This window comes from Aotus nancymaae, unplaced genomic scaffold (genome assembly GCF_030222135.1).
Source record: "Aotus nancymaae isolate 86718 unplaced genomic scaffold, 86718_ANA_hifiasm-v0.15.2.pri h1tg000016l, whole genome shotgun sequence".
In the NCBI taxonomy this organism is placed as follows: domain Eukaryota; kingdom Metazoa; phylum Chordata; class Mammalia; order Primates; family Aotidae; genus Aotus; species Aotus nancymaae.
Window position 1 is genome coordinate 81,698,966 of NW_026988428.1, and position 25,844 is coordinate 81,724,809.

Genomic DNA, 25,844 nt, shown 5'->3' on the forward strand with positions numbered 1-25,844 from the left:
GGGCCACATGACTTTAAATAAGGCAACAGATTTACCATGGAAGCAGTAAGAGAATCCAGCTCTCTTCCATTAAGCCAGATGTTAAAGTGACTTGCAAAAATGTAAAACAATATTACTAACCTCACCAAATATTCTTTGTTTTTGTTTTCAGAAGTATATTATTTATATTAACATATGAGTTTATTAATATGATTGTAAATTAATTGATAAATATTTCTTAAATGTCCTGAATTTATTTCTAATATGATAGTTATTGATAGATATCATCCACATCAACTAAAACTCTTTGAAGTCTTCACTAATTTTTAAGAATGTAAAAATGTCCTGAGACCGAACGTTAGAAAACCACTGTTGCACAACAAATCCTAACCATTGGTCACTTATTACCTCCACCCTGACCTAGAGAGTTACCTAAACACTTGGTGCTCTTCCTTCCCTGCACATGTAAGCATTACCATTTCAACTTAATCCTTTGCTTGACCCTGCACTTTGTGTTTACATTGTTGGCAAGATACAGAGTTGCTGTTTCATTGAAGTCCCCTTGAAAATAATCATGAAGTGGCTTTAATTATACCTTTCCACCTTCTGAGTTTTTAGCCACGTGTCTTTGATTCTTTTTTATTAACCCTTACAGTCTTCATGGAGTATTTTTCTCTTTGTTTCTCAATGTTCTCATCAGACAATGGCCCATGTTCAAGTGCAGGTAATTGCTTAATGGTTATTGTACAGAGTCATATTTATCTTAGCTATGAGAGCTTGTCCCTTAACAGATTCCAGATACTCAATTGTTAGCTCAACTTGGAGGCCAACTAAATCCTGAAGAGCAAGACAGAGTGATTTGTGTTTCTTCCCTATTAAGACATATTTGGGAAAGTAAGTTAGCGAACATAAAGTGCTTAGGTGAACTCTTAAAGAATAATGAATATCCTTAAATAATTGGTTATTGTGCATGAACTCTTGTTAAGCCTAATTTTAAGAAATATTTTTCATAATAAATGAAAAGTTCTTTTGCTTTACATGATCTCCTTCCCAAGAAATAATGAAATTTTACTGACCTTTATCTTTTTTGTATCTGAAGCCAGATCTCCATTTATTACATTGTAATAATCTATTTTATGATTGATTATAAGAAAATTTCTTATAAATGTAATTAAGGACCTAGTTGACATCAGCCTGATGAATCTTCTAACAGTATTTTGTTTCTGTCCCACATTCAAAGTGTAATATCCACTTCTATAGTAATTAGTAGTCCCAAGGTTAGCAGAATTGCTAAAAAGTATCTCCTGGCATGACATGCAGGAATTGTATGTGTATTTTTCGAGCAAATCAAATAAAACAGGATAACCTGGCTTGTGGAAAATTCAAAATAGGTTGTAGTTCTTCTGTTACATATGACATTTCAGTCTGTAAATATCACACCAAAGTCAGAGAACTAATGGGTAGCCCTCACCTCATTGAAGATCAAGTTACTGAGCATGAAATGCCAACAACTATATCCCCAAAGAGTGCTTAAATAATTTCCGTTAATACCACAGAAAAGAAATGCCAGGATTGTGGAACATATTTGTCCATCGATCTATACCTGAGTTCAGGGGCCCTGAAAAGATAGCAAGTTAAGCATAAATTCTCCAGAGGTCTCCTATGTTAGAAGAAAATTCTAAGTCAACTAAAAAGTAGAATGCTTGTTCTTTCACACGACAATGTATACTCTTAAAAGGGCATGTGATTTGAAGCTATTTTCTAGTGTTATCCATGAGTTTGCAGTTATTCATATACATTCATTAACTAGTTGGACAAGCTTTGCTTTTAAAAAGTATTATTCATTTTCTTAGCAATTAATAAAACTTTCATAAAGAAAATTTGGAAAACTTTTAAAACTTAGCTTAAAAAAGAAAATTAATCTTTGATACCTCCATTCAGATATTTGGTATTAATATTTTGGTCCTTCCCATCTTTTTGTTAATCATATTGAGAAAATATACATATTTTTAAAATGGTATACTACAAAAATGGCTCTTAGTATTTTTATTTCATTAAACTTTTTTTTACTATTTTGAAGGAATGCATATATTCTATCACATAGTTATATCATATTTAACTATAAATTTTTAGACATTTATATTATTCCCAATTTTGTTTGCATACACGTCTTCACACACATCACTCATCATATTCTTAAAATAAATTCCCAAGAAGTAAATAGATAGATCAAAAAAATAAACACACTTCAAATTTTTTTTATTTTTGTCTTTAATATATGTTGACCTATATTGCCAACAAGTATGAAAGAGCCCATTTTCCAGGAATTTCAGCAATACTGCTGGCATCTTTTTTAATGTGGCCAACACTTCCTAAAATAGTCAAATGCAAGTTATGTTCAGATACACTTTAATGTCAAGTTAGGCCTTAATCACATCTCAGAATGCAATGTGGTTAGTTTTATAGCTATTTCTCTTTCAGTTTCTTCTTGAACTTCAAGCAATAGTAATGAATAAATAGAGACATTCCTTTCCATTAAAGTGCAAAAAATTCTTCCCAGCATTTGCATATATTGATACGAACATACAAGTTTCCTTTTTGACTATACTATATAGGTAATGTATTACTAATTTTTAATTCACAGATAGTGTGTTATTACAATGGAAGATTTGTGTGTTTCTTGAGTCAAGAAAGTCTATCAGTGAGATTTTTCCAGCAGCATGTGCTCACTTTGTGTACCTATGTCCCATTTTGGAAATTCTCACAATGTTTCAAGTGTTATTTTTATATCTGTTATGGTGATCTGTGATCAGCAATTGTTGATGTTACTATTGCAGTTGTTTTGGGGCACCACAAGGTGCACCCCCAGTAGACAGTGAACTTAATCCATTAATGTTGCGTGTGTTCTGATTCTTCCGCCTACTGGCCGCTCCCTGTCTCTCTGCCTCTCCTTGGGCCTCCCTATTCCCTGAGACCCAACAATATTGAAACTAGGCCAATTAATAACCCTACAATGGCCTCTAAGTATTCAAGTGAAAGGAAGAGTTATATGTCTTCCACTATAAATCAAAAGCTTAAAATGATTAAGCATAGTCTGAAAAGCATGTTGAAAGCTGAGATAGGCCAAAACTAGGGTTCTTATGCCAAACAGTTAATCAAATTCTGAATGCAACGAAAAGTTATTGAAGGAAATTAGTAGTGCTATTCCGGCTGGGTGTAGTGGCTTACACCTGTAATCCCAGCGCTTTGGGAGACTGACTCAGGCAGATCACGAGGTCAGGAGATGGAGACCATCCTGGCTAACACAGTGAAATCTCATCTCTACTAAAAATACAAAATTACCTGGGCATGGTGGCACATGCCTATAATCCCAGCTACTCAGGAGATGGAGGCAGGAAAATCCCTGGAGGCTGAGATTGCAGTGAGCTGAGACCGTGCCTCTGCATTCCAGCCTGGGTGACAGAGTGAGACTCCATCTCAGAAAAAAAAAAAAGTGCTACTCCAGTGAACACAGAATAATAAGAAAGTGAAACAGTCTTATTGCTGCAAGGGACAAAGTTTGAGTGATTTGGGTAGAAGACCAAATCTCACAACATTCTCTGAAGCCAAAGCCTAATACAGAGCAAGGCCCTAACTGTCTTCAATTTCATGAAACTTAGGAGAGATGTGGAAACTGCGGGAGAAAAGTTTGAGACTAGCAGGGTTGGTTCATGAGGTTTAAGAAAAAAAGCCCGCCAGGTGCAATGGCTCACATCTATAATCCCAGCATTTTGGGAGGCTGAGGCGGGTGGATCACCTGAGGTCAAGACCAGCTTGGCCAAGATGGTGAAATCCTGTCTCTACTAAAAATACAAAAATTAGCTGAGCATGGTAGTGGGTGCCTGTAAGCCCAGCTACTTGGGGCGGGGGTGCTGAGGCAGAGTAATTGCTTGAACCCTGGAGGCAGAGGTTGCATTGAGTCGAGATTATGCCACTGTATTCTAGCCTGGGTGACAGAGGAAGACTCTGTATCAAAATGAAAAAAGAAAGAAAACGAAGAAAATAAGCCATATTTGTAAAGTAAAGGCAATTCTTTCAAGCCCTGCCACTGCTTTTATCAACTAAGTTTATATAATATTCTAAATCCTTCGTTACTATGTCAACAATGTTAACAGCATCTTCACCAGCAGTAAATTTCATCTCAGGAAACCACAGGAAGTGCTGATGTAGAAGCTGCAGCAAGTTATCCATAAGATCCAGCTAATGACATTGAAGAATGTGGCTACACTAAGCAACGGATTTTCAATGTAGATGGAACAGCCTTCTACTGGAAAAAGATGCCATCTAGGACTTTCATAGCTAGGGAAGATAAGTCAATGCTGGGCTTCAAGGCTTCAGAGAACAAGCTGACTCTCTTGTTAGGGCTCTGCAGCTGGTGATTTTAAATTGAAGCCAATGCTCACTTACTATTTTAAAAATCCTGGGGTGCTTCAGAATTCTACTAAAACAACTCTGCTTATACTCTATAAATAGAACAACAAAGCCTGGATGACAACACATCTGTTTGCAGCATGGTTTACTGAATATGTTAAGCCCACTGTTGAAACTTCTGCTCAGAAAAAAATATTCCTTTCAAAATATTACTACTCATTAACAGTGCACCCAGTTTCACTCAAGAGCTCTGATGGAGATATATAAGGAGATTGATGTTGTTTTCATGCCTGCTAACAACATCCATTCTGAAGCCATGGATGAAGAAGTCATTTTGACTTTCAATTCTTATTATTTAAGAAATATGCTTCATAAGGCTACAGCTGCCATAGACAGTGATTCCTTGGATGGATCTGGGTAAATTGAAAAACTTCTAGAAAGGATTCACCATTCTAGATATCATTAAGAACACTAGATTCATGGGAAGAGGTCATAATATCAACATTAACGGGAGTTTCAAGAAGTAGATCCTAATTCTCATAGATGACAATAAAGGGTTCAAAACTTCAGTGGAGGAAGTAACTGTAGATGTGGTAGAAATCATGAGAACCAGAATTAGAAGTAGAGCCTGAAGATGTAACAGAATTGCTGCAAACTCATGACATATTTGAAGGGATGAGGAGTTTCTTCTTATGGATGAGCAAAAAAGTGGTTTCTTGAGATGGATTTTACTCCTGATGAAGATGCAGTGAACACTGTTGACATGACAACAAAGGATTTAGAATACTATATAAACTTAGTTGATAAAGCAGTGACAGGGCTTGAAAGAATTGACTTCAATTTTGAAAGAAGTTCTACTGTTGATAAAATGCTATCAAAGAGCATCAGGTACTACAGAAAAATCATCATGAAAGAGAATCAGTGGATGCAAGCTTCACTGTGGTCTTTATCTTAAGAAATTGACACAACCACCCCAACCTTCAGCAACCACCATCCTGATCAGTCCACGGGCATCAACATGGAGGGAATACCCTCCACCAGCAAAAAGATTAGAACTTGCTGAGGGCTCAGTTGATTGTTAGCATTTCGTAGCAACAAAGTATTTTTAATAAATGTTTTTAGGTTAATGATTTGTTTAGACATAATGCTATTACACATTTAATAGACTATAGTATGGTATAAACAACTTTTACATACACTGAAAAAAAAAATCTGCAACTGGCTTTATTGTGATATTTACTTCATTGCGGTGGTCTGGAATCAAACCTGCAGTATCTCTGAGGTATGTTTACACATATTTCTCTTCCATTACCTTCAGATTTGTTTTTCTCCTATGCTTTTGACTAAGGGAAGAAAAGAGATCTGGAATTTAAACGAGTGGTATTTATGAAATTAGTCCTATTGCAATCAGTGGAAACTATCTCAAAACACAGAAAGAAATATAGTTGACTTTATAGTAGGATTTTTGTGATTATCATCATCATGGTCAATGCATTTTTATTCATCACAACTATATATGGAATGAGTTGCTAAATCCTAGGAATAGAAAAGAAAATATTGAACAATCCTCATCTTCAGTTGAGTTAGTCATTAGTTGAGGGATGAGGACACATATGAAAAAAGATAAATTCTAATACACATTATCCTATCTTAAGTGAGAGTCAACCAGTCAATATCCTTGGAGTTCAGAGAAGTGATTACTGAGGACTAACAGAGCCACCTTCAAGGGAATTTGATCCACATTTTGAAGGAGGACTGGAACCTGAAGAACTAAGGGAGGATTTTCCAGTAGATGTTACAGTATGCATGAAAGTGAAAATGCACATGCATTTTCAGAGTAGACATAATATATCAACAAGCCAGACTGAGTTAGCGAATATTATGGTAGGAGAAAAATCTAGAGTGTTTTGCTAGCCTTGAATATTTAGATTAGCAGTGTATGCTTAAGGGAGGTTTATTAGATACAGAAAACCATTTCACGTTTTATGAGAGATAAACTTATAAATACTGTAGGGGATTTGATAAGGTGTTACTATTACAGATGTTAGTACTAGCATGAGATAATTATGGCCTAGACTAGATAGCTGCAGAAGAAATTAAGCATTAAATGCTAGAGCCATTAGGATAGAAAAGTCAACAGAACTTGGCAACTTCTTAGATGTAAAGGTAAGAGAATACTAGGAATTCCACCAACTTTTATTCAACTGTGCTTGGGCTAGGGAATCATAAATGAATGAGCCTGCCCTCAACTATGTACATAATATAGAATTTTATATAGAAGGGAGTTATTAACTACACGAGGGGTTAAAATATGGCTGGAACAGCTTCACAGGTAAATTGATGCTTGAGCTTGGAGTTCATGGATGAATAGAATTTCACCAGATGGGAAAGGTGAAAAAGTAATAAAGAGGGGCAAAATATTACCTTGCACATTTTAAGTCTATGATTGGAGAAAGATGATAACACAGACTACAGTGAAAAAGTGTGATAGTAAAGATGTTTTAGGTGTATTGCCAATGAGTTCAATTTCAACAGTCTTCTAAGAAATGTGTAGAGTGCCTACAAATCTGAAGGCATTGGGGACACATCTATGAACAAAACAGACAAAAATTCACTACTTTTCTGGAGTTTGCATTCTAGTGGAAATAAATACATAGTTAAAGGTATAGTGTTCACCAAAGAGCTTTGTTTTGTTGTGATCTTCCTTTTTTCTTTCTTTTTTGTCATTTCTATCAGTAAGATAAAATAGTCATATGGAAGCATAGGTGACTGACAGCTAACTTAACAAGTCATCACTTAGGCAACAAAACTTACCAAGTTAACTATTCCCTCCAAGACTTCAAACTGTCCTCACATTGACATTGATGTCTACAAGCTTCAGACAAATGGTTTAGTAATTGAGAGCAATAAATTAGAGTCAATCACATTTAGTTAGGAGAATCTTAAAGTCTTAATGTACTAAAACAAGCTGACCTGCTTCTAGCTTTGCATTTTAATTGCACTCTTTCTGCCCTCCACCCGTGCATGATGTTATGCTGAGATCTGCTGACCTTCTCAATACTTCACCAAATGTATCTGGACCGCAGTTCTCAGTAGGTTTCTTTGCTAGAATGTTCAAAGGGGGAAAAATACTGGAAATGTACTTGCCCGTCAGAAATAAGAGTTTTGACTGACTAAAATGCTCAGTTTAATGAAGAAAAAATATGTAGCTTGTTTAGCATTCCATTTGAAGCTGCCATCAAGGACAGTTGAGTTGTGTGATACCATTGTTTACTTGACTCTATGATGGCATAGTTCCCATTTTACGCTTCAGTAACCCAATATGCTGAGAAAGCGCTGCCCATTAAAGAATTTACAGTTTTCTAACCTTTACTGGAAGCCAGTTTTCAGAGCCCTCACCTGACTGGTTGAAAAGCATTCAGTTAGTTGTCTACAAAAGTAATTTGGGGTTTGTTTATTTATTTATTTGTAAATAAATTACCATAAGCAGTTCCTTCACGTTTTAAATTATGCTTTTTTATTTTTTTCTAAAAACTTGTTTCTTTAAAATTAATTGTTCTTACCAAACCCTAGTAACGTCTTATCATGTCAAAGCAATATGGAGTCAAAATTATCTCCAAGCAGTTCCCAGGAACTTTGAATCTAATTCTTCTGATGGAGCAAGATGACAATTTGAGGAATCCATCTGAGGCTAAATTATCTTTGGAACAGGATTTCAAATGCTAAATGCCTTCACAAATTCATTTCAGCAAAAAACATTTATTAAGTGCCTAATGGGTGCTAAATCTTATAACAAGCAAATGCCATCTAAAAATGAATAAGGCACAGTTACCCTGAAGAACTTCACAGTCTAGTAAGATTTAGCCATATTAAATTATTTTTGTTTATTTATTGTAAAGAACTTTAGATTTCTGGGTTTTGTTAAGATCTAGCTAAGACTGGTTAAAAAATTAGATCTCATTTTTAATCATGTAATCAGATTTCCAGCTAGTAATAACTTATTTATCAAATGCTTGGCTAAAGAAGCAAAGATTTTTATACTATTTTAGAAAATATTTTAGATTATCCATAATTCACATTTTATAGATAAGAAAGCTGGCAGGAATTGGACTTAAAACCACATTTCCAAAGTCTAGTTGAAAGGATTTTCTACTGCAGCCCACATTAGAGTATGGAATATGGAAAAATAAGAATTATTTGGTGCTAATATTACCTTAATCGATTGTGTGATAATTGTTTTACCTTATGCACTGGGGGTAGAATTCATTCTCTGTTCTCCCTGACATGTCTCATGCATTATTTCTTACTACTAACAGCTTAATAGATATATTTACTGTGTATTAGTTTTCCAGATCAAGAAATTCGTAAAGTGGCAGTTCAACAATTAGACAACCTCTTGAATGATGAACTACTGGAATGTCTCCCACAGCTAGTTCAGGTAAGAACAGCAGAGTTGCTAAGGAAATCCAGAGTTTTAACTAATGATTCTCTAAAAGGTTCCCAATGAATCAACAATAGACTATCTAGAAGTGATATTTCAATTTGACTACCCAAGGGACTAATGATGTCAATATGGGTAATGCAGAATTTTCTATCTGAAATTGGTACAATTACAAAAAAGGTACATAAATTCCAAAAAGGAAAGTTTTTAAAACTGATTTCACTTATTCATCAGAACCTGAAAAAGTAGACATGCTTGTGATAAAATTTTATAAATATATATATAATGATAAAAAATACCAAATAAATGTTATGTAGAAATCGTCATTTGCTAGGCAGCTTCTCATAATTTATAAGTTTCTTGCACTTCTCTAGAGGCTTATAATATTGATCATAAATTTTATCATAGAAATTTTTAATACCCAAATTTTGCCACCAAATAGTGCCTTTTAGTAATATCAAATACTAAAAGGTTGGAATAATTTTATAAAATAATATAACATTATTTAGAAATGTAAGCAAAGACTGATTTAGTCTGAATATGATGAAATATAAACAATTAAATTACACATTACCATGTAAATAACCGAATATCTAATCTATAGAAGCTAAGTTGTTTTTGTTTTTGCCAGGATGACTATATACTGAGTGCTAAATAGATTTAAACTTGAGATTTTTATGTTTTGTTTTGTTTTTAATCCAGCTGCTTTTTATCTGAAAGGTCAGGTTGTTACAGTTATTTTGAATGTCAGTTGTCTCAGGTTTTGAAAAGTGGCGAGAAACTGGTGGAAGGAGCCTATGTTAATGAACTTTAATAGAGTATGACTTTGCACAGAGATTATGAATTTCTCTGAAGTTCTCCTTAAGAGAGAGAGCTGGTTTAGAAATAGCTGCACCATACAGTATAATCCAGTCCTTCTTGAAAATAAGGATTAATTTAACTTACAAGTTCACCATTCATCTCATGACTCATGGATATGGTCACATGCTATTTCTAGCCCAATTCAGGAGAGTACATTTTCAGAAAAGTTTGTAGACATAAAACTCACTGGAAAGCCTCTATCTGAGTAAGTACATTCAGCATCAGGAATGTCATTGAGATCCATATTCCTGCAAATCCAATTTACAAGACAGGGTGCACACAATCTAACACAGCAAATACGCAGAAGGCAAAATTAAAGTTTCATCTATGTTATGATTAAAAATGAAGGTTATAAAATGTTCATTCTGAGATGGAAAGAAATCTATGATGTGATTAGAAAATTTTAAAAAACTGGAAGAATTTCAAAACATTCATTGTCCTTAGACTTCTATACTATACCTTGAATTTCAAACTTTCCAACACATAAAAAATCCTAACCTGTTGATTGTTTTCTGGAATCATGCTATTTTGTTATGTATTGTCATGTTAGAATTATGCAGTCTACATTAAAGCCATAAGAAAGAACAATAACAAAACAGAAGATAAAGTTCACAGCTAAGAGTCAAATAAGACTCAGACCCAGGGGTTACTGCAAACCAGTTCAGATAATGTTGTGTTCACCGGAAGAAAATGTCTACATTCTAGATGGTTAGGCAGGATTTAAGGGGAAATTGTTGTATCCGTGGGCAGAGTAAAGCAAAAAGTTTGGAAGCAAGGGAAAACAAATAGTTACTGAGTTCAAGAAGAAATAATGGGGCAGACCTCTAAAAGGGCAACCATGGAAGTAAATTCTGAAACACATCTCCTGCTCAAATGCCCATATGATGTGCTTACTCTTAGGGCATAAATAAAACCCATGACCTACTCAGCCCAACATTAGCAAGTAAGTGAGAGAAGGCCATGGCTGCAGTTCAAGACAGTACATGTTATTGTCTTGCTACTTTCAGACAGCATCAAGAGTTTACGCAAATTTGCTGAACTCATCTTCAGCACCCTCACGCCTTAGGAATTTATCAACTTTCCCATTCTTGGGAACGGCTAGCGTATTGCTATGTCTCTTCAAGTGTATGTACAACTGGATGTTGTACTCATTTTTTCCTGGTGTCTGTACTGTGGTATAAAGCCTAGCTTAAACTCTTAAGCTTTGAGAGTATGTGCATGTGTATGTGCACGTGTATGTGTGTGTGTTTAAGAGAGAGAGAGAAATAGTTTATTAAACAACTAAAGATAGAAGCTTTGTCTCTCAAGCAGGAATGAGCATTTTTATGAGAACCTGGTATTCATTTTCACATATTCAGATTCATGGGATGACGATAGCATCTCAGCTACAGACTGCTGTCAGTGAAGTTCCTGCAGAGGGCAGGTTAACGCCTAAAGTAGGTCCCTAAGGATAGCAGGGGCTGCCATGGTTATCTGTGTTTTCTACCCTGTTGGGTATCCTAAAAAACTTAAGAGTTGTTCACAGTGGAGATGAAAGAAAGGATTTAGGACTGAGTTATGGTAGTAACAGTCAGCTTTGAAATTTTAACCAAAATCTCAAGGTCTGATGGTTAATAATGATATACCAGTTGATGATTTCTGTTAAGCCTTTTAGTGTGCATTAATTTCATCTCCAAATAGGAAGAAATATCCATGGCTTAATAATATTGTATTTAATAATTCAGGACTTTTTGTGTCAGTTTTCTCCCCCGGCACATGGTTGAGCTCCACCAACCACCTGCACTCATTTCTTATCCATAAACAAGGAAAGAAAGCAAGACTACCCAAATCCAAATGATGTAATGAAGGTGTGTTTTGTTATTAGTCATATACCAACTCATAAAACCATTGAATGTGTTATTAGCATTTTGTTAAAATGTGCATGCTGTTTTGTCTAGTCTTTTCTCAAGCCTCTTAAGTCTCTCTGTATTCTGCTATGATTTTGTTACTGAGAAGTAAAGTAATTGTGTCTCTTACTTCAGGCTGTCAAGTTTGAATGGAACCTTGAGAGTCCTTTAGTGCAACTTCTACTCCACCGCTCCTTGCAAAGCATCCAGGTTGCCCATCGTCTTTACTGGTAAGACTAACTAAAACAGGCAGGATGCCTTTTTTAATTGCCAACTTCTCTATGGGGCAGCTTTGGTAGAAGCAGAAGATTTCTTTACCTTATAATTGATACATATCGTAAATTAAAATTCAGGCAGTTTTGAGTCTTTGTCAATGTTATTTTTATTTAAGAGGATAATTTGTCATCATTTTCAAAATCTACCATTTGGACAGTTGCTACTGTTAAACAGGAAGTTAAATCCAAATATAATTTCAAATCTGAATGATACCCTTCTTGTAGCTTTAAATGACAAGTGTAATTTGTATAGCTACTCCTTGAAGATTTTAATATAAAATCTAGCTCTGAGACCGAATGTTTTTGGAAGAACATATGGTATAAAAGTACTTTCTGTACAATGTTAGTTATAAACCATAAAATCCAAAGGCTAATATATACTCATTCTGTTAAAAATTTCTAGAGCACTAAACTTTACCCAAAACATAAATCTGAAATATTATTAGTGAAGAAATAAGACTGATTCATGAGATGCCAGAATTTCTGTAGCAACACCTGAGGATATTACCATTTCAGTTTCCACATCATTTCTGCCAGAACTTAGCTTTTGTACCTCCACCCCACTATTTCTTCATGTACTGAATTAAGATTTTCAAAAGATGCTCTTGCTCAGAAGAGCCTGTCAGTTGGACAGTTGCTATCGGAGACTAACGAATGCAAAAGATGATGTGGAAGAAGTTCAAGGACCTGGAGTAGCTTGTGAATTTCCAATCATCAGCCCAGGTTGGATAAGTGAAAAGAGAAACTGTACCACATTCTCTACACCAGGATATATGGAAGGGTATTATACCTACCATTTTCTTTATTTTAAATATCTTTAATGTTGCCATTCTCCAATTCCATATGGCATGTCCAACAATCAGGGTGTCTATAGTATGATTGGAAATGGGTCCTCATGAATCTGAAGAGTTGGAAGAGGAAGACAAGGAGGAGGAGAAAAAAAGTTGATGATAATGATGATGATTCAGCAGATATGGATGAATCAGATGAAGATGAGGAGAAAGACAAAGTAGAGTCCTTGATGTTCCCATTCATAGGTGCCACTGCTTGTGCCTTTTTTAGCAAGCCTTCTGCTGAAAGGGATGATTCTAGTCTGTTAAACAGATTTCTCAGTGATGTAAATAAATAACTACGTTGTTCTCAGCATATAGCAGGAAAACCAGAATGAAATATTGCTCCAGGCGCTGGGTTCTATGTGACATTACTTTAGGAATTGGATTGTTTTGGTTCATTTTGTGTTTTTAAAGTAAAGAAGGAAATGGGTTGCTTTTTCTCTCTAGCTAAGGAACAGACATTTCTTTCTTTTAAAATATTTTATACTTATAAAAATAGAGAAATGGAGAGAGAATTGTTTTGAATAAGGATTTAAAGTGTAGCAGAAATACCTACACAAGGATAGATAGATACCATGTAACTAAATGATTCTGTGAAAAGATTTCTTGAAGTTGAGAGTTATTTATAAATGAAACAATATTTGTAATTAGGCCAATCCATTTAGTGATTCATTATATTTTGTACTCACAGAGAACTAATTGACTAAATAATTTGAATGATAGTGGTTTGTCCTTTCTTACACAATATATCCTTGAATTTAAAGTCTTTATCATCAAGAGCTTGACTTTACATTTTTCATCACTATAACCTTGACTTTAATTTCAAGTATTCAACATGATGTCCTTGAATTTAAAGTCTTCAACACTATGAGCTTTATCATGTCATTCAGAGATGCATCATTTTGAAATGTAATATGTAAAAGTATTTATGGTTTGTTTATTAACAAAAAATTCTTCACAATGTCTTGTGTGGTTTAAAGTTGCTAATTCTGTTTTGTTTCTGCTTTATACCCTTGACTATCTACTTTGTGATAAGTGACATGAATTTTATGTTAGGATTAAGTATGTTTTCCTGAAACACAGATTTTTTTGTGATTATATAATTTAGAGTTAAGAATGATATCCTGCTAATGGTAAAAACTCATATATTAAAAACAATCCCTTTTAAAAAAAAAAGATTTCTCCTATTATCACCTACACTTGATCCTATTGAGCATAATATTTTTTTGCATCCTGGTTTTCATACTTTTTTTTTGCATTGTTAACCCTGTAGATTCCATTTAAATTTCATAGGACAAAGTTTTAACAATTATAAGTTTCAATAACCTAAGGATAAAATTAGATCTGTGTTTTACTCTCATGAATGTATGACAGGCATCATTTAGTTGCTTTGGTTGATAGTTGTGACCCTTAAACAATAGGAAAACAGCAAGTCAATATCAGTTTGGAGTGTCATATTTCTCTGCTTCAAGAAATGTTACTCATAATGAGATCACTCTTCTCATTAAAATCACTCAAGAAGTCATAAGAGACACAAGGAACTTGGTCAGAGACTATGTGTTTTATGCTTATTTTCATTTTAAATGCCTAATTTACAAAGCAGAACAATTCCTCTAGTATGTTACTATAATAAGACATGAGATACATTGACTGGAATGAGGACCTTCAATGAATAGACTTATCAAAGCTCTGAATGAAGTCTTATTTTCTTCAGTTTTTTGGAAAGCTACTGTAGTGCTTTGTGGTGTTCTCCTGTCATACTAAATGTAGGACTCCATTAAACTCAGTGTTTACTTCCCTTAAAACTTTACGGTTTTTTTATCACAATGAGATACCATCTCATGCCAGTTAGAATGGTGATCATTAAAAAGTCAGAAAACAACAGATGCTGGAGAGGATGTGGAGAAATAGGAATGCTTTAACACTGTTGGTGGGAGTGTAAATTAGTTCAAACATTGTGGAAGACAGTGTGGCAGTTCCTCAAGGATCTAGAGCCAGAAATACCTTTTGACCCAACAATTCCATTAGTGGGTCTGTACCCAAAGGACTATAAATCATTCTACTCTAAAGACACATACACCCATATGTTTATTGTGGCACTATTCACAGTAGCAAAGACTTGGAACCAACCCAAATGCCCATCAATGATAGATTGGATAAAGAAAATGTGACACGGCCAGGCGCGGTGGCTCACGCCTATAATCCCAGCACTTTGGGAGGCCGAGATGGGTGGATCACAAGGTCAAGAGATCGAGACCATCCTGGTCAACATGGTGAAACCCTATCTCTACTAAAAATACAAAAATTAGCTGGGCATGGTGGCGCATGCCTGTAGTCCCAGCTACTCGGGAGGCTGAGGCAGGAGAATTGTTTGAACCTAGGAGACTGAGGTTGCAGTGAGCCGAAATCGCACCATTGCATGCCAGCCTGGGTAACAAGAGCGAAACTCCGTCTCAAAAAAAAAAAAAAAAGAAAAGAAAATGTGACACATAGACACCATGGAATACTATACAGCCATAAAAAAAGATGAGTTCATGTCCTTTGCAGGGACATGGATGAAGATGGAAATCATCATTGTCAGCAAACTAACACAAGAACAGAAAACCAAACACCGCATGTTCTCATTCATAAGTGGGTGTTGAACAATAACACATGGACACAGGGAGGAGAACATCACACACTGGGGCCTGTTGGGAGGTGGGGGACTAGAGGAAGGATAGCATTAGGAGAAACACCAAATGTAGATAACGGGTTGATGAGTGCAGCAAACCATTATGGCACATGTATACCTATGTAACAAACCTGGATGTTCTGCACATGTATCCCTGCATTATTAAAATGAGGGCATATTAAACAAGTAACATGGCCAGATAACAATTTTGATTTTAAAATTTGAACAAAAATATAAAAGTATATAAAATATAAAAATACATAAAAGATATTTCTAAAGTATATTAAAATATAAAATAAAATATTGAAGACTTATCCTAATTGACTAATGATTGTTAAAATACTTGCACCACCTCGATAAGTTCTTCATCTGCTAAAGTTGTATGAAAAGTGGAGTCATTTGAAAGTCAACAGTGGGTGCACACAAAGTTCTAAATCAATGTCATATTGCAAATTCACGTAAATACAATTACATCACTGTTTCCAAAAAGGTTGGGAGGAAAGCTTTTTTTGTGTATAATTCTCATCTTTATGAAAAAAAAATTATACCCATTTTTCCTTTCAGTGATTCAATAAGAAACTAAGGAATAGAAAAGAATATAAATTATTAAGGACTGTTTGTTTTGAGGGCTTTGTTTGTAAGAATATGAAAAAAGAAATGAAATAAGGAAGGCGTTTTCTTTAACTTTTATTTTAAGTTCAGGGGCACGTGTAGGTTTGTTAGATAGGTAAACATGTATCATGGGGATTTATTGTGCAGATTATTTCATCACCCAGGTATTAAGCCTATTACCCATTAGTTATTTTTCCTGATCTTCTAAGGAGAGAGATTTTATACCTACATCCCCTTGAAACAAATAAAAATTAAGAATCAGGCAACACGCACTAAGCATAAAATAAAATTAATTATATTTAAACATATCAGAATTAAAATAAATAACTGATACCCAGAATCGTGTTTAGGGCGTGATTGCTTATGTGCAAAATGTTTGTGTTAAAACTTTAAAGATGCAGCTCACATCTAATGATTCATTAAAAAAAAAATACTGAAAAATATCTTTTCTTAAAAAAACGGACTTATTTTTTAAAAAGCTAGAAACTCATCAGTCATGAGTTTAATGAGGTTTTTTTTGCACATTGGTGAATTACTGCTTCCTCAGATTCAACATACTCAACACTGAACTAAATATCCTGTCTTGCTCCAGGTCTTGAAGTCTTCCTTTTTTCTCACTATCATGATCAATTGTTCACCAAGCCCTGTAACTCTGTCAACGGCGCTCCCTGCTCCACAACTTCCACCTGCCACTATCAGTGATCAGAAGTTTGTCTCACCAGATACTGAGCTATGAATAAGTAAGATTGGAACGAAAACCATCTTGGCTGCTTGGCATCACTGTGGGTCGCTTTTCTGAGAGGGGAAATTGACTTAGGCTTACTGTGAGTCTCTTCCACTGGAAGAGTGAATGTAGGATAAATACCCCTATTTTCCAAGGAAAGTAAGTTAACTAGAAGCTTTGTGTTTGAATTTAAAAGCTTTGCATCCTAAAAGGTGGCTATAAATAGGAACTGTAACATTTGGAGTTCATGCCTAGGAGGCCCCTCCCCCATTACATAACAATTAATTACAAAAGTTTAAATGTAGTGCCCCTTTCCATTTGGGGTAGGACACACTTTAACCACTAGTGAAGTATTGAGTTGAGTGGTCGCTCAAGAAGCTATGTCCACAGCCTAACCTCAGAAACCTGTCAATGTGACCTTATTGAGAAAAAGCGTCTTTGATGATAGAATTAAATTAAAGATCTTGAGATTAGATCCCCCAATTTCACAAGTGAGCCCTGAATCCAATGGCAAGTAACCTAATGAGAGGCAGAAGAAAATAAGACACATACAGAGAGAAGGTCACGAAAAGGGAGGCATTGATTGGACTGATGCAGCCCCAAGCCAAGGAATGCCTAGAGCTACCACAAGCTGGAAGAGGCGAGGAAGGTTCTCCCCTGGAGCCTTGTTTACACCTTGATTTTAGTCTTCTAGCCTCCAAAACTGTGAAAGTACATCTCTGTTATCACCAGTTTGTATTAACTTGTTATGGCAGCCAGAGGAAAATAATACAACGGACTTTATGAAGGTTCTGAGTCGACTGCCAGGGATGTCACATCATCCAGGGAGCTTTCCCTGACCCTCTCCCAGACACTATCTGGAATTGAGTACTGCTTCCACATCATGTCCCACAGCATACGGCTCATGACTCCGCTGAACATCATCTAACACTCCCTTAACACCCCTGATGCCCTGTCCACTCCCTCTCCTAGTCCACAGAGTAGCTCAAGACAGCAATCATGTCACACTCTTCCATGTACCAATCTAGTACAGTCTCTGAAACTCAGTAGATACTCAAACAAAGTTTTAAATATTATGATCCCACAGAAATGTTTTTAAGGCCATCAATATTTTCACACACAGTACTGGAAATTCCATGGTACTCAGGGAAAATGAAATTGCTAGTTTGCCTGGGGCACTGTCAAAGGCACTGCTGTGCGCCTCACCTGGCTGCTGCACCCACTCCCAGCTGCTGCAGTGACCACTAAGTGAATATGGCCCCTTCTCTGGAAAATTAGCCTCTGCTTCCATGGCCCCCAGCCTACGAGGCGGGAAATCTCTAAGGTATAACTTACATTCCAGAGCCTCCTCATAAATCAGGTCAAGGTTAGACTTGACTTGAGATCTCATCCTTGTTAGTTCCTGGAAATGATAGGGAAGGGAACTTCCCTATAATTCTTCTCTTACCCCCCACAAGATTTTTCCTGAAGAGCACTTCTTCAGTAAATCACAAACATTGAAATTATGTCTCACACCCTGTTCCAGAGAACCTGACCTACAATAAGTATTTCTTACTGAAGATAAAGAATTTTAAAAACTGTCTTTAGAAATTGGAGCATCAGTATGCTGTGGGATATATCATGGGTAGAACGGCAGTATTGCAGTCTTTCCCACTCCTCCTACTAAGTTGGATTGAACAAACTCCAAGAGAGAACCAAATTGAATGAAAATCTGTCTGGTAGGAAGGCATTTTATAACACAGCTCCTTTATAAAGTGTCACTTAAGGCACATAATGCAAAAATCTCCTCAAAGTGTTCCCTTTAACATATGGGGACAGCCTGAGGTAAGGCTCCAATTTGCAAGCTCTATCAGTGTAAAGATTTTTTTTTTCTGCTTTATTCACTGATATATCACAAGTATCTAGAGCAGTACTTGGCACTTTATAGGCATTCAATAATTTACTATTCAATGTATGAATAGGATCAAGTTCCCTGGACCCAGCTGTGCACATGCAGACTCATGTCAATAGGGGGCAGAGGAGAGCTGCTTCAGAGGTCAAATAAGAGCTGGCCTGGCTAAAGCAATTCCAGGAGATTGACCTGATCAGAAACGAAGCAATGGATATCACTAGTGAAATCAAAATTGGAGAAGAGGGAGAATATGAGCAGCAGTCAAGGACTAACCAAGTCAGGAATTAGGGCCAAAGAACAAGTTGATGGGGCAGCATTTTCTGAACCAATTGAGAGAACCACGAAATGAATTAAGCCAATGTTGTCTCTGGTACGGGGTATTAAATGGCCATATCCTGTGATTTTAATATGATATCCATAAAACTGAGGTGATGCAAAAAATCTATTTTTTTTTTTTAAACAATCTTCCCTAAACTTTTTTTGTCTTGAATTTCGGGTCAATTTCTGAAGTCACAGATGACTTTGAAACAAAAAGATGTGGAAATTTGGCACCGTGTGATTCGAAGTCACAGTTGTCTCGCTCACTCCCTCTCCACAATACATATCCCCTAATGCCTGAAATTGCCTCATTTGCAAGTCACTCCTTGAGGTTAAGTATCGTTCCCTTCTAGCAGTTCTCTTCTAATATGAATATATATATATATATTCTGAACCTAATGCTAACGGATATGAGTTTAGTGACAAACGTTGAGATGATGGACACTGTTGAACTATTAAGGATAAAACAAAGGATAATCTTTGCCTTAAAGAAGCCTAAGGGCTAACGTATTAGCATCCAGGCTGGAGGAAAGACCCCACTGGTCATGCAGCAGAGACAGAGTAGAGAGAGGGAACTCAACAAATTTTGTCCACTTTACAGTTTTGCCTATGACCTGTTCCAAATAAAAATAGAGAGGCAAGGCTGGACACCCAGTGAATAAAAAAGTTTGTATGCTCCCATTCTGTCAGTTTTAAATACTGATAAAGGCTTGCAAATGAATACACCAAGGAGGTAAATACTCTCTCTTTCTGTTTTGATGTCTGGAACACTCCCTGAAGCAAGGGTAAAGAGCTATCCTTCAGGGAGGTCTTGCAGAGCAATAGAGCACACATGATACAGAATGGATAGGGGGCTTTAAAGCCTCAGTCCTTTACCTTTGGGAATCATTATTTAGCAACTAATTTATCTTTTTACCTTTACAATGTAATAAATAATGAATCATTGCTTCATTTGTCGTAAAAGAAAGGTATGTCTCACTGACTTTTAATATTGATTTGCTATAATCAGCTTTCCATCCTGTTGTTCTCAGGAATGTGCACACAGGGTAGAATCCCTACATTGAACAACTTGCTTAAACCAAAAGTAACTGTTCTCTATCCCAACCACCTTGAAGAAAAAGAGGCAGATAGTGGTAACAAGGCTTCCTTTGTACACAATAATCTGTAAAATCCATTAGCAGAGTTTTCCAGTTAAGGCATAATACAGGAACAGTTGTTTTTGTCTGTTTTATTTCTATTTTATGCAATAGGGATTTTTATGTAGTTCCTTTAATAAAAAGATGTTTAAAATACCATAAAATCTTTAATTAATTTGGTTTCAGTTAAGCCTTATTACTTATTACTTACATATTAAATACCTATGAAAATAAAATTTTATACAAAGTTCTACCACAAATCAGTACAAAAGCCAGGAAAAGAGCTCCATCGTCAGTGTATCCTGTTTTAAATCATTTTTCCCTCAAAATCTTCTATTTTGTTAAGAAAAAGTGAAGAGTTATAGAAATGAACTTATATATATACATAATGAACTCAAATGTTGAAACTTGGACCCACTCAGGCCTTTGGGAACCTAGCTTCCTAATCCAGTGTCCAGCAATTGTTCATTATAATAACCACATGCAATTACATCACTGCTTCCTTAGATAGTAATCTGGTTTCCCTATAATAATATTAGTCCCCCACTGTCAAAGTTTATACTGGGGTTTTGGGTTAAGTCTTTGAAAAGCAGTATTATAATGTTTAATTATTTATTGTTTTTCAATCAGACTTCTTTGCTCTAGCCAACAAAAAATGTGGTCAAGAAAAAGGTATTCTGTTTAGAAATTATTCCTGTCTTCTAATATTTGAATTTGGCATCCAAAATGAATACACTAACAGATATTCATAGAGTTACAGGATTCTGAAGTCAAATGGGACTTTAGGGAGTGCTATCCCAGAAAGGGATCTCAACATGTTAAGTGATTTTCCCAGTGACAATCATCTAGCTGATTAAAGAATTGAAATTAAAATATTTTTAATTATAAATATTTTTAATTATAAAATATTTTTAATTATAGCATAAAATATTTTTATGCTATCTCATGCCCAATTCAGATTTCCTTCTAATTCAAAAAAGTGTAATTTGAAGAATTCATGAAATGTTTGTTTTTTCTATCAACAATTAGGAACTCATTCAACTACTGAAGATGTAGCTTTTTTTTTTAACTTAAGAGCAAAACTGAAAAGAAAACATTGCAAATTGAGATATTTAAAAGCTCAAAATTTTGCTTTTAGTTGTTGGCATGACTCATGTGCTGTCAATTGCAAATGTTAATGAATAGGTGTATGCAATAAGCCCACTAAAATTGTATAGCTTTGAAGTGGATAGTAGATTGTTTCCAGAATCTTTTATAGTGTCTAATTCATATTTAAAATATTAAGCGTACTCTCTTAGTTTTACTATTAAACCATGATGTGATGATAACAATAACTGAGAAATATACTTAGTAGACACTTTGTACTTATTTTTCAGCACCTATTTCATAAAACCAAGACTTTCTCAGTTTTCTCAAAAACATTATTTAATTAAGCAACTAACAATGATGCTAATACAATTAAGTCAGCCCATTTTATTAAGTTAAATGAGTTAGAAAATAAATCCCTCTAGGATGGGAAAGAACATGACAATAATAAAATGCAGGCAAATCAATCTTTGGTTTCCTTCTAACTAAAAATACACAGTAAGCAGTAGGGTACAGAGGACTGAAGGACAGAGAAAAGATCTGGGATGGTGACAGAAAATTGAATGTCATCAGCTCATTGTTGGGACTTACCCAGAATCCTTTCATCTTATGGCTCAGTCATTCCCTATGCTCATCCACTGGTGCTGCAATAACAGAATACCTGAGAAATAAACAACAGAAATTATGTCTTTTAGTTCTGGAGGCTGAAAAGTCCAGTATCAAGATGCTGGCAGGTTTGGTGTCTGGTAAGGGTCAACTCCCTGCTTTCAAGATTGTACTTTGAACACTGCATATTCCAGAGGAAAGGACTGTTGTTTCTTATGTTGCAGAAGAGTGAAAGAAAGCAAATCCTTTTTTGCAAGGCCTTTTTTTATGATGGCATGAATCCATTCATGAGTGAATGGATCCTGAACATCTTCCATTAGACCTCTATCTCTCAATACTGTCTCATTGGAGATTATGTTTCCAGCCCATGAATTTTTAAAGGGGACACATTGAAACCATCAGATCCCTAAATTTGGAACTCTCACATGTATTCACTGAACCTGGACCCAAATAAGGTAGAATCATAGCTTATAATCATTGAATCATAGAATCATAGCAAGAGAATCATCATGTTGGAGATACGTTTAGATGCTAATTGCAGACATCACTTTTGTCTGTATTCCATAGGCCAGAAGTCAGTAACAATGCCCTACCTAACTGCAAGGTGGCAAAGGAAAGTAGTCCATGTATATACACAAAGGCAAAATGCAGTTTAATTTGGTAAACCCATAGCAGTTTCTGCCATACAGGTAAAGCAGTATAGATTATTCAAGAAATCTGTCCATAAAGTGGTAGAGGAAGAGAACATGAAATAAAAGCCAACATTTACCTTTCCATATATTAATTGGCTTTCTTTACAAAAACCAAAATTAGTCTTAACAGACAAAGACTACTAGCTAACTACTCCAGTAAGAATCATCATTTTAATAGATCTCCTCTAAAAATCTCTTTGGCTTTTATCCATAGATAAAAATTTTATAAATAATTCCAAGAGATTTAACCTATGGGTACATTTTGTAACCAGTTTCTTTTTTCTGGAGGGCTCATTATTAAGATATCTATGTAGCTGTGGTATATGCCTGGCATCTCAGCTCAAGAAGTTCAAAATTGAATTCAATATCATTTCCCTTCCCTTGCAGATACTTTAAACTGCAAGTAGCCAAAAAAAAAAAAAAAAAAAAAAAAAAACCCGATTCAACTGGTTTACAATGATGTGAAGAATTAATTATTTCATATCACATAACAAGAAGCTTTTCAGTGGAGTGGTTCCAGAGTTGTTTATTGCAGCAGCTCACTGATGGTGTCATAACTCAATTTCTTCCCAACTTTCTGCTGTGCCATCCTCAGCGTGTTGTCTTAGTCTACTTCACATCATCGTTACAAGAAGATTGACACAGTGGGTATCGTATCTATAGATGCATGATACCATGCAGCAAAAGTAAAGAAAATGACTCTTCCTCAGTTAGAAAATGTTCCATAAACCCCAAAGCTGAGTTAACTGCTCATATTATTTGCCAGAATTGGGTCCCTTATGATGAACTAATCATGTGACCAGATGGCAATCTGATGACTCAGCTTACATGATTGGTTTAGCATATTGAGAATTTATCTCTAAACTGGTCATCTTCCTTTAAGGTTTTTGATATCTGAATAAAAGCAGATTCTTTTTGCAGATGTGAAGGGGAGAGTAGATTTGGTATAGACAAACCCTAAGTTTCTCTTCTGCACTGTGAGGACAAAATTAACCATCCATCTCTAACACAGAACATTGCACATAGTATACATGACGAGTACTCAATTCATTCAATACCTGTTGAATGAATAAAAATAATCACACCACATAGGTGTGTATTGCCTATAGGTTAATTTACCTTGACTACTATCCTTTAAATAGCAGATAAACAGAACAAGTCATATTACACAAGATGTACTTTTGCTCTTTTAAAAAAATGGACTCTCTAGCTCTCTGGAATTGGGTGAAGTTGAGGTAAATGACTTAACAGAATAATCTGATGTTCTGAAAGTTTTTTGAAACAGTATCAAGTATTAAACCTATCTTGTTCATAGTGTGAGTTGTATTGCACTGATTTAACTATGCTGTTTATTGAACCTTGATTGAAAATGAAAGGCTGTATCTATTTATTAGGCAAAAAGTGTTTTCTAGGGAGACCTTCTTAAGCAACCACTTACCATCTTTTAAAATACAATTTTCTGCATTGAGATTCTCTATGAGCATTGGGAAATTACTAAACAGTGTCTGATGCTTTTTTTTTTTTCTGTCTTCTCTATTCTCCAGTTTTATTTTGTATTTCAGGACTGTGAATATTCAGAGTTCTTTGTATGTTGTATTAGTTAATGGATAAGGCTTTTAGTTTTAGGCTCCATCTTAATTTTGTATATCTTTGTTCATCAAAAGATTACTCCTTTTGATGAAAATGTTGAAAGGGGATTTTTCTTGCTTTTCTTCTAATTCAATTTTACATTTCGTGTACAATTAACATTTGTAAGAGAAAGACAGTTACTTTCTTGTTTCTTGTCTAAAGAACTTCATATGTGTTGTTTTTATTTTAACAAAACCAAGATACAGATATTTCAATCAAACACTTGTTACATTTAATAACTCAGCATTCTCATACTTATTTTGATTTATTTTTTGATCAGTGAAAGATGAACAGCTTGCACAAATAGTGACTTGTCTTCAGATTTGACAGTCTACCTGATACAGTAACCACTCTTGACAGAATGTCAAATAATTGGTGTATGTTGCTTGGGTTTAGTTTCTGAAGTTGTTAAAGTGAAGAACCCTAATGTACATGTCACTTTCCTTTTTAAACTGGGCACTGTGCACGTATGTTTCTGAGAGTGCTGTAAATGTCGTTAGTTTACCAAAATGGTGGAACTTCTGTTTTCTTCCAACTAAAATTTACAATTATTTTTAAAGAGGCTGCTGCTCAATAAACTGTTGACATAAATTGATTGATGATACTGAAAATCACACAAGACAGTCTAGATCATCAATTACTAGATATTGTAGGAACAGCTGCATAAGTAGACTAGTAGACTTCAGTGAACAGAGGCAAGAAAGTGCCTATTAAGGATATTGAGGAAAGAGAGTTTTATGTAGTCATTCATTCTTTAATTCAAATATCTATTCTCCAAATTTTTGTTGCCTGCCTATTACGTACATAATATATAGCTCTTATGGAGGAGACAGAAAATACAAGCAAGTTATAATAAACATAAGTTAAGCAATGTGGTTTTTTTAAAGCCTTCTAGCTATTTCAGACAGCTACCACAGACACGAGTAAATTTTTCAACCCTTTTGTCTCAATAAATTAATTTTAAACATTTCATGTAGTGATTTTCAAGTCTTCCTTGATTGCATTGTAAACCTGAATTCAATTTATTTATTAACAATTATTTATTCTTGGACATAATTGTGTCAAGTGTCTGCAGACCCCTTTCCAGGATCATGAAATTTCAAGAAGTGAATTGGTGATTAGGTGGTGACTTGGATAATCTTCTGGAAAATTTTACTATTCTTTCTCTGCTAGAAAGAAAAGAATACTAAGGTTTAAGGTTAAAGAGTAGACTCTAGTGTGACTCTGACTGAAAGAGTGTTACTAAGAATTCTAATCATCTAACTTTTCTGCTTTGACTACTCTTTGTTGTATGACAAGATTGTCTTATGGTAGACATAGTAAAGTTAATGCTAGACACTATGGTAGTCATTTCAAATATTACTTAATTAATTGACAACAATTCTTTAGTCTCCATTTCTCAGATGAAAAATATTAATAGAGAGGCTTGGCATACTGAGCTATTAAGAAGAAAAGCCAACATTTGCTCCTGTGCACGATACATTAGGACCCATCAATCTCTTGCATATTATGAAAGCTATAAAAATAACAATAAAAGTTAGAATAATGTAACAGAGGGAGAACAAGATTTGGAGAAAAGCATACTAGAGGTAAAATTTCAACTCAGGCTTCTACTAGGCTGGGTGGTCCTTGAAAAATTATTCAGTCTCCCTGATCATCAATTTTATTACCTACAAAGGAAATATAATTATGCTTGAAACAGTTATTATTAAACACACACACACACATATATATATTTTTTTCTTTTTAACCTTCAAGAATATGTTTTTGGAGTCATTTAGGAAGGATATGAAA

The 25,844-nt window shown here is 35.1% G+C and overlaps 1 protein-coding gene across 2 annotated transcripts in view; it reads left to right on the plus strand.

Moving 5' to 3' along the window:
* PIK3C2G (phosphatidylinositol-4-phosphate 3-kinase catalytic subunit type 2 gamma) overlaps nucleotides 1-25,844 on the plus strand; it is a 419,361-nt gene that overhangs the window by 187,483 nt on the left and 206,034 nt on the right. For both annotated transcript variants that reach the window (XM_064377719.1, XM_064377720.1), the window contains 2 exons: nucleotides 8,734-8,827; nucleotides 11,713-11,807. In XM_064377719.1, coding sequence (XP_064233789.1) covers nucleotides 8,734-8,827; nucleotides 11,713-11,807 — 189 coding nt within the window. The remainder of the gene's footprint in view (nucleotides 1-8,733; nucleotides 8,828-11,712; nucleotides 11,808-25,844) is intronic.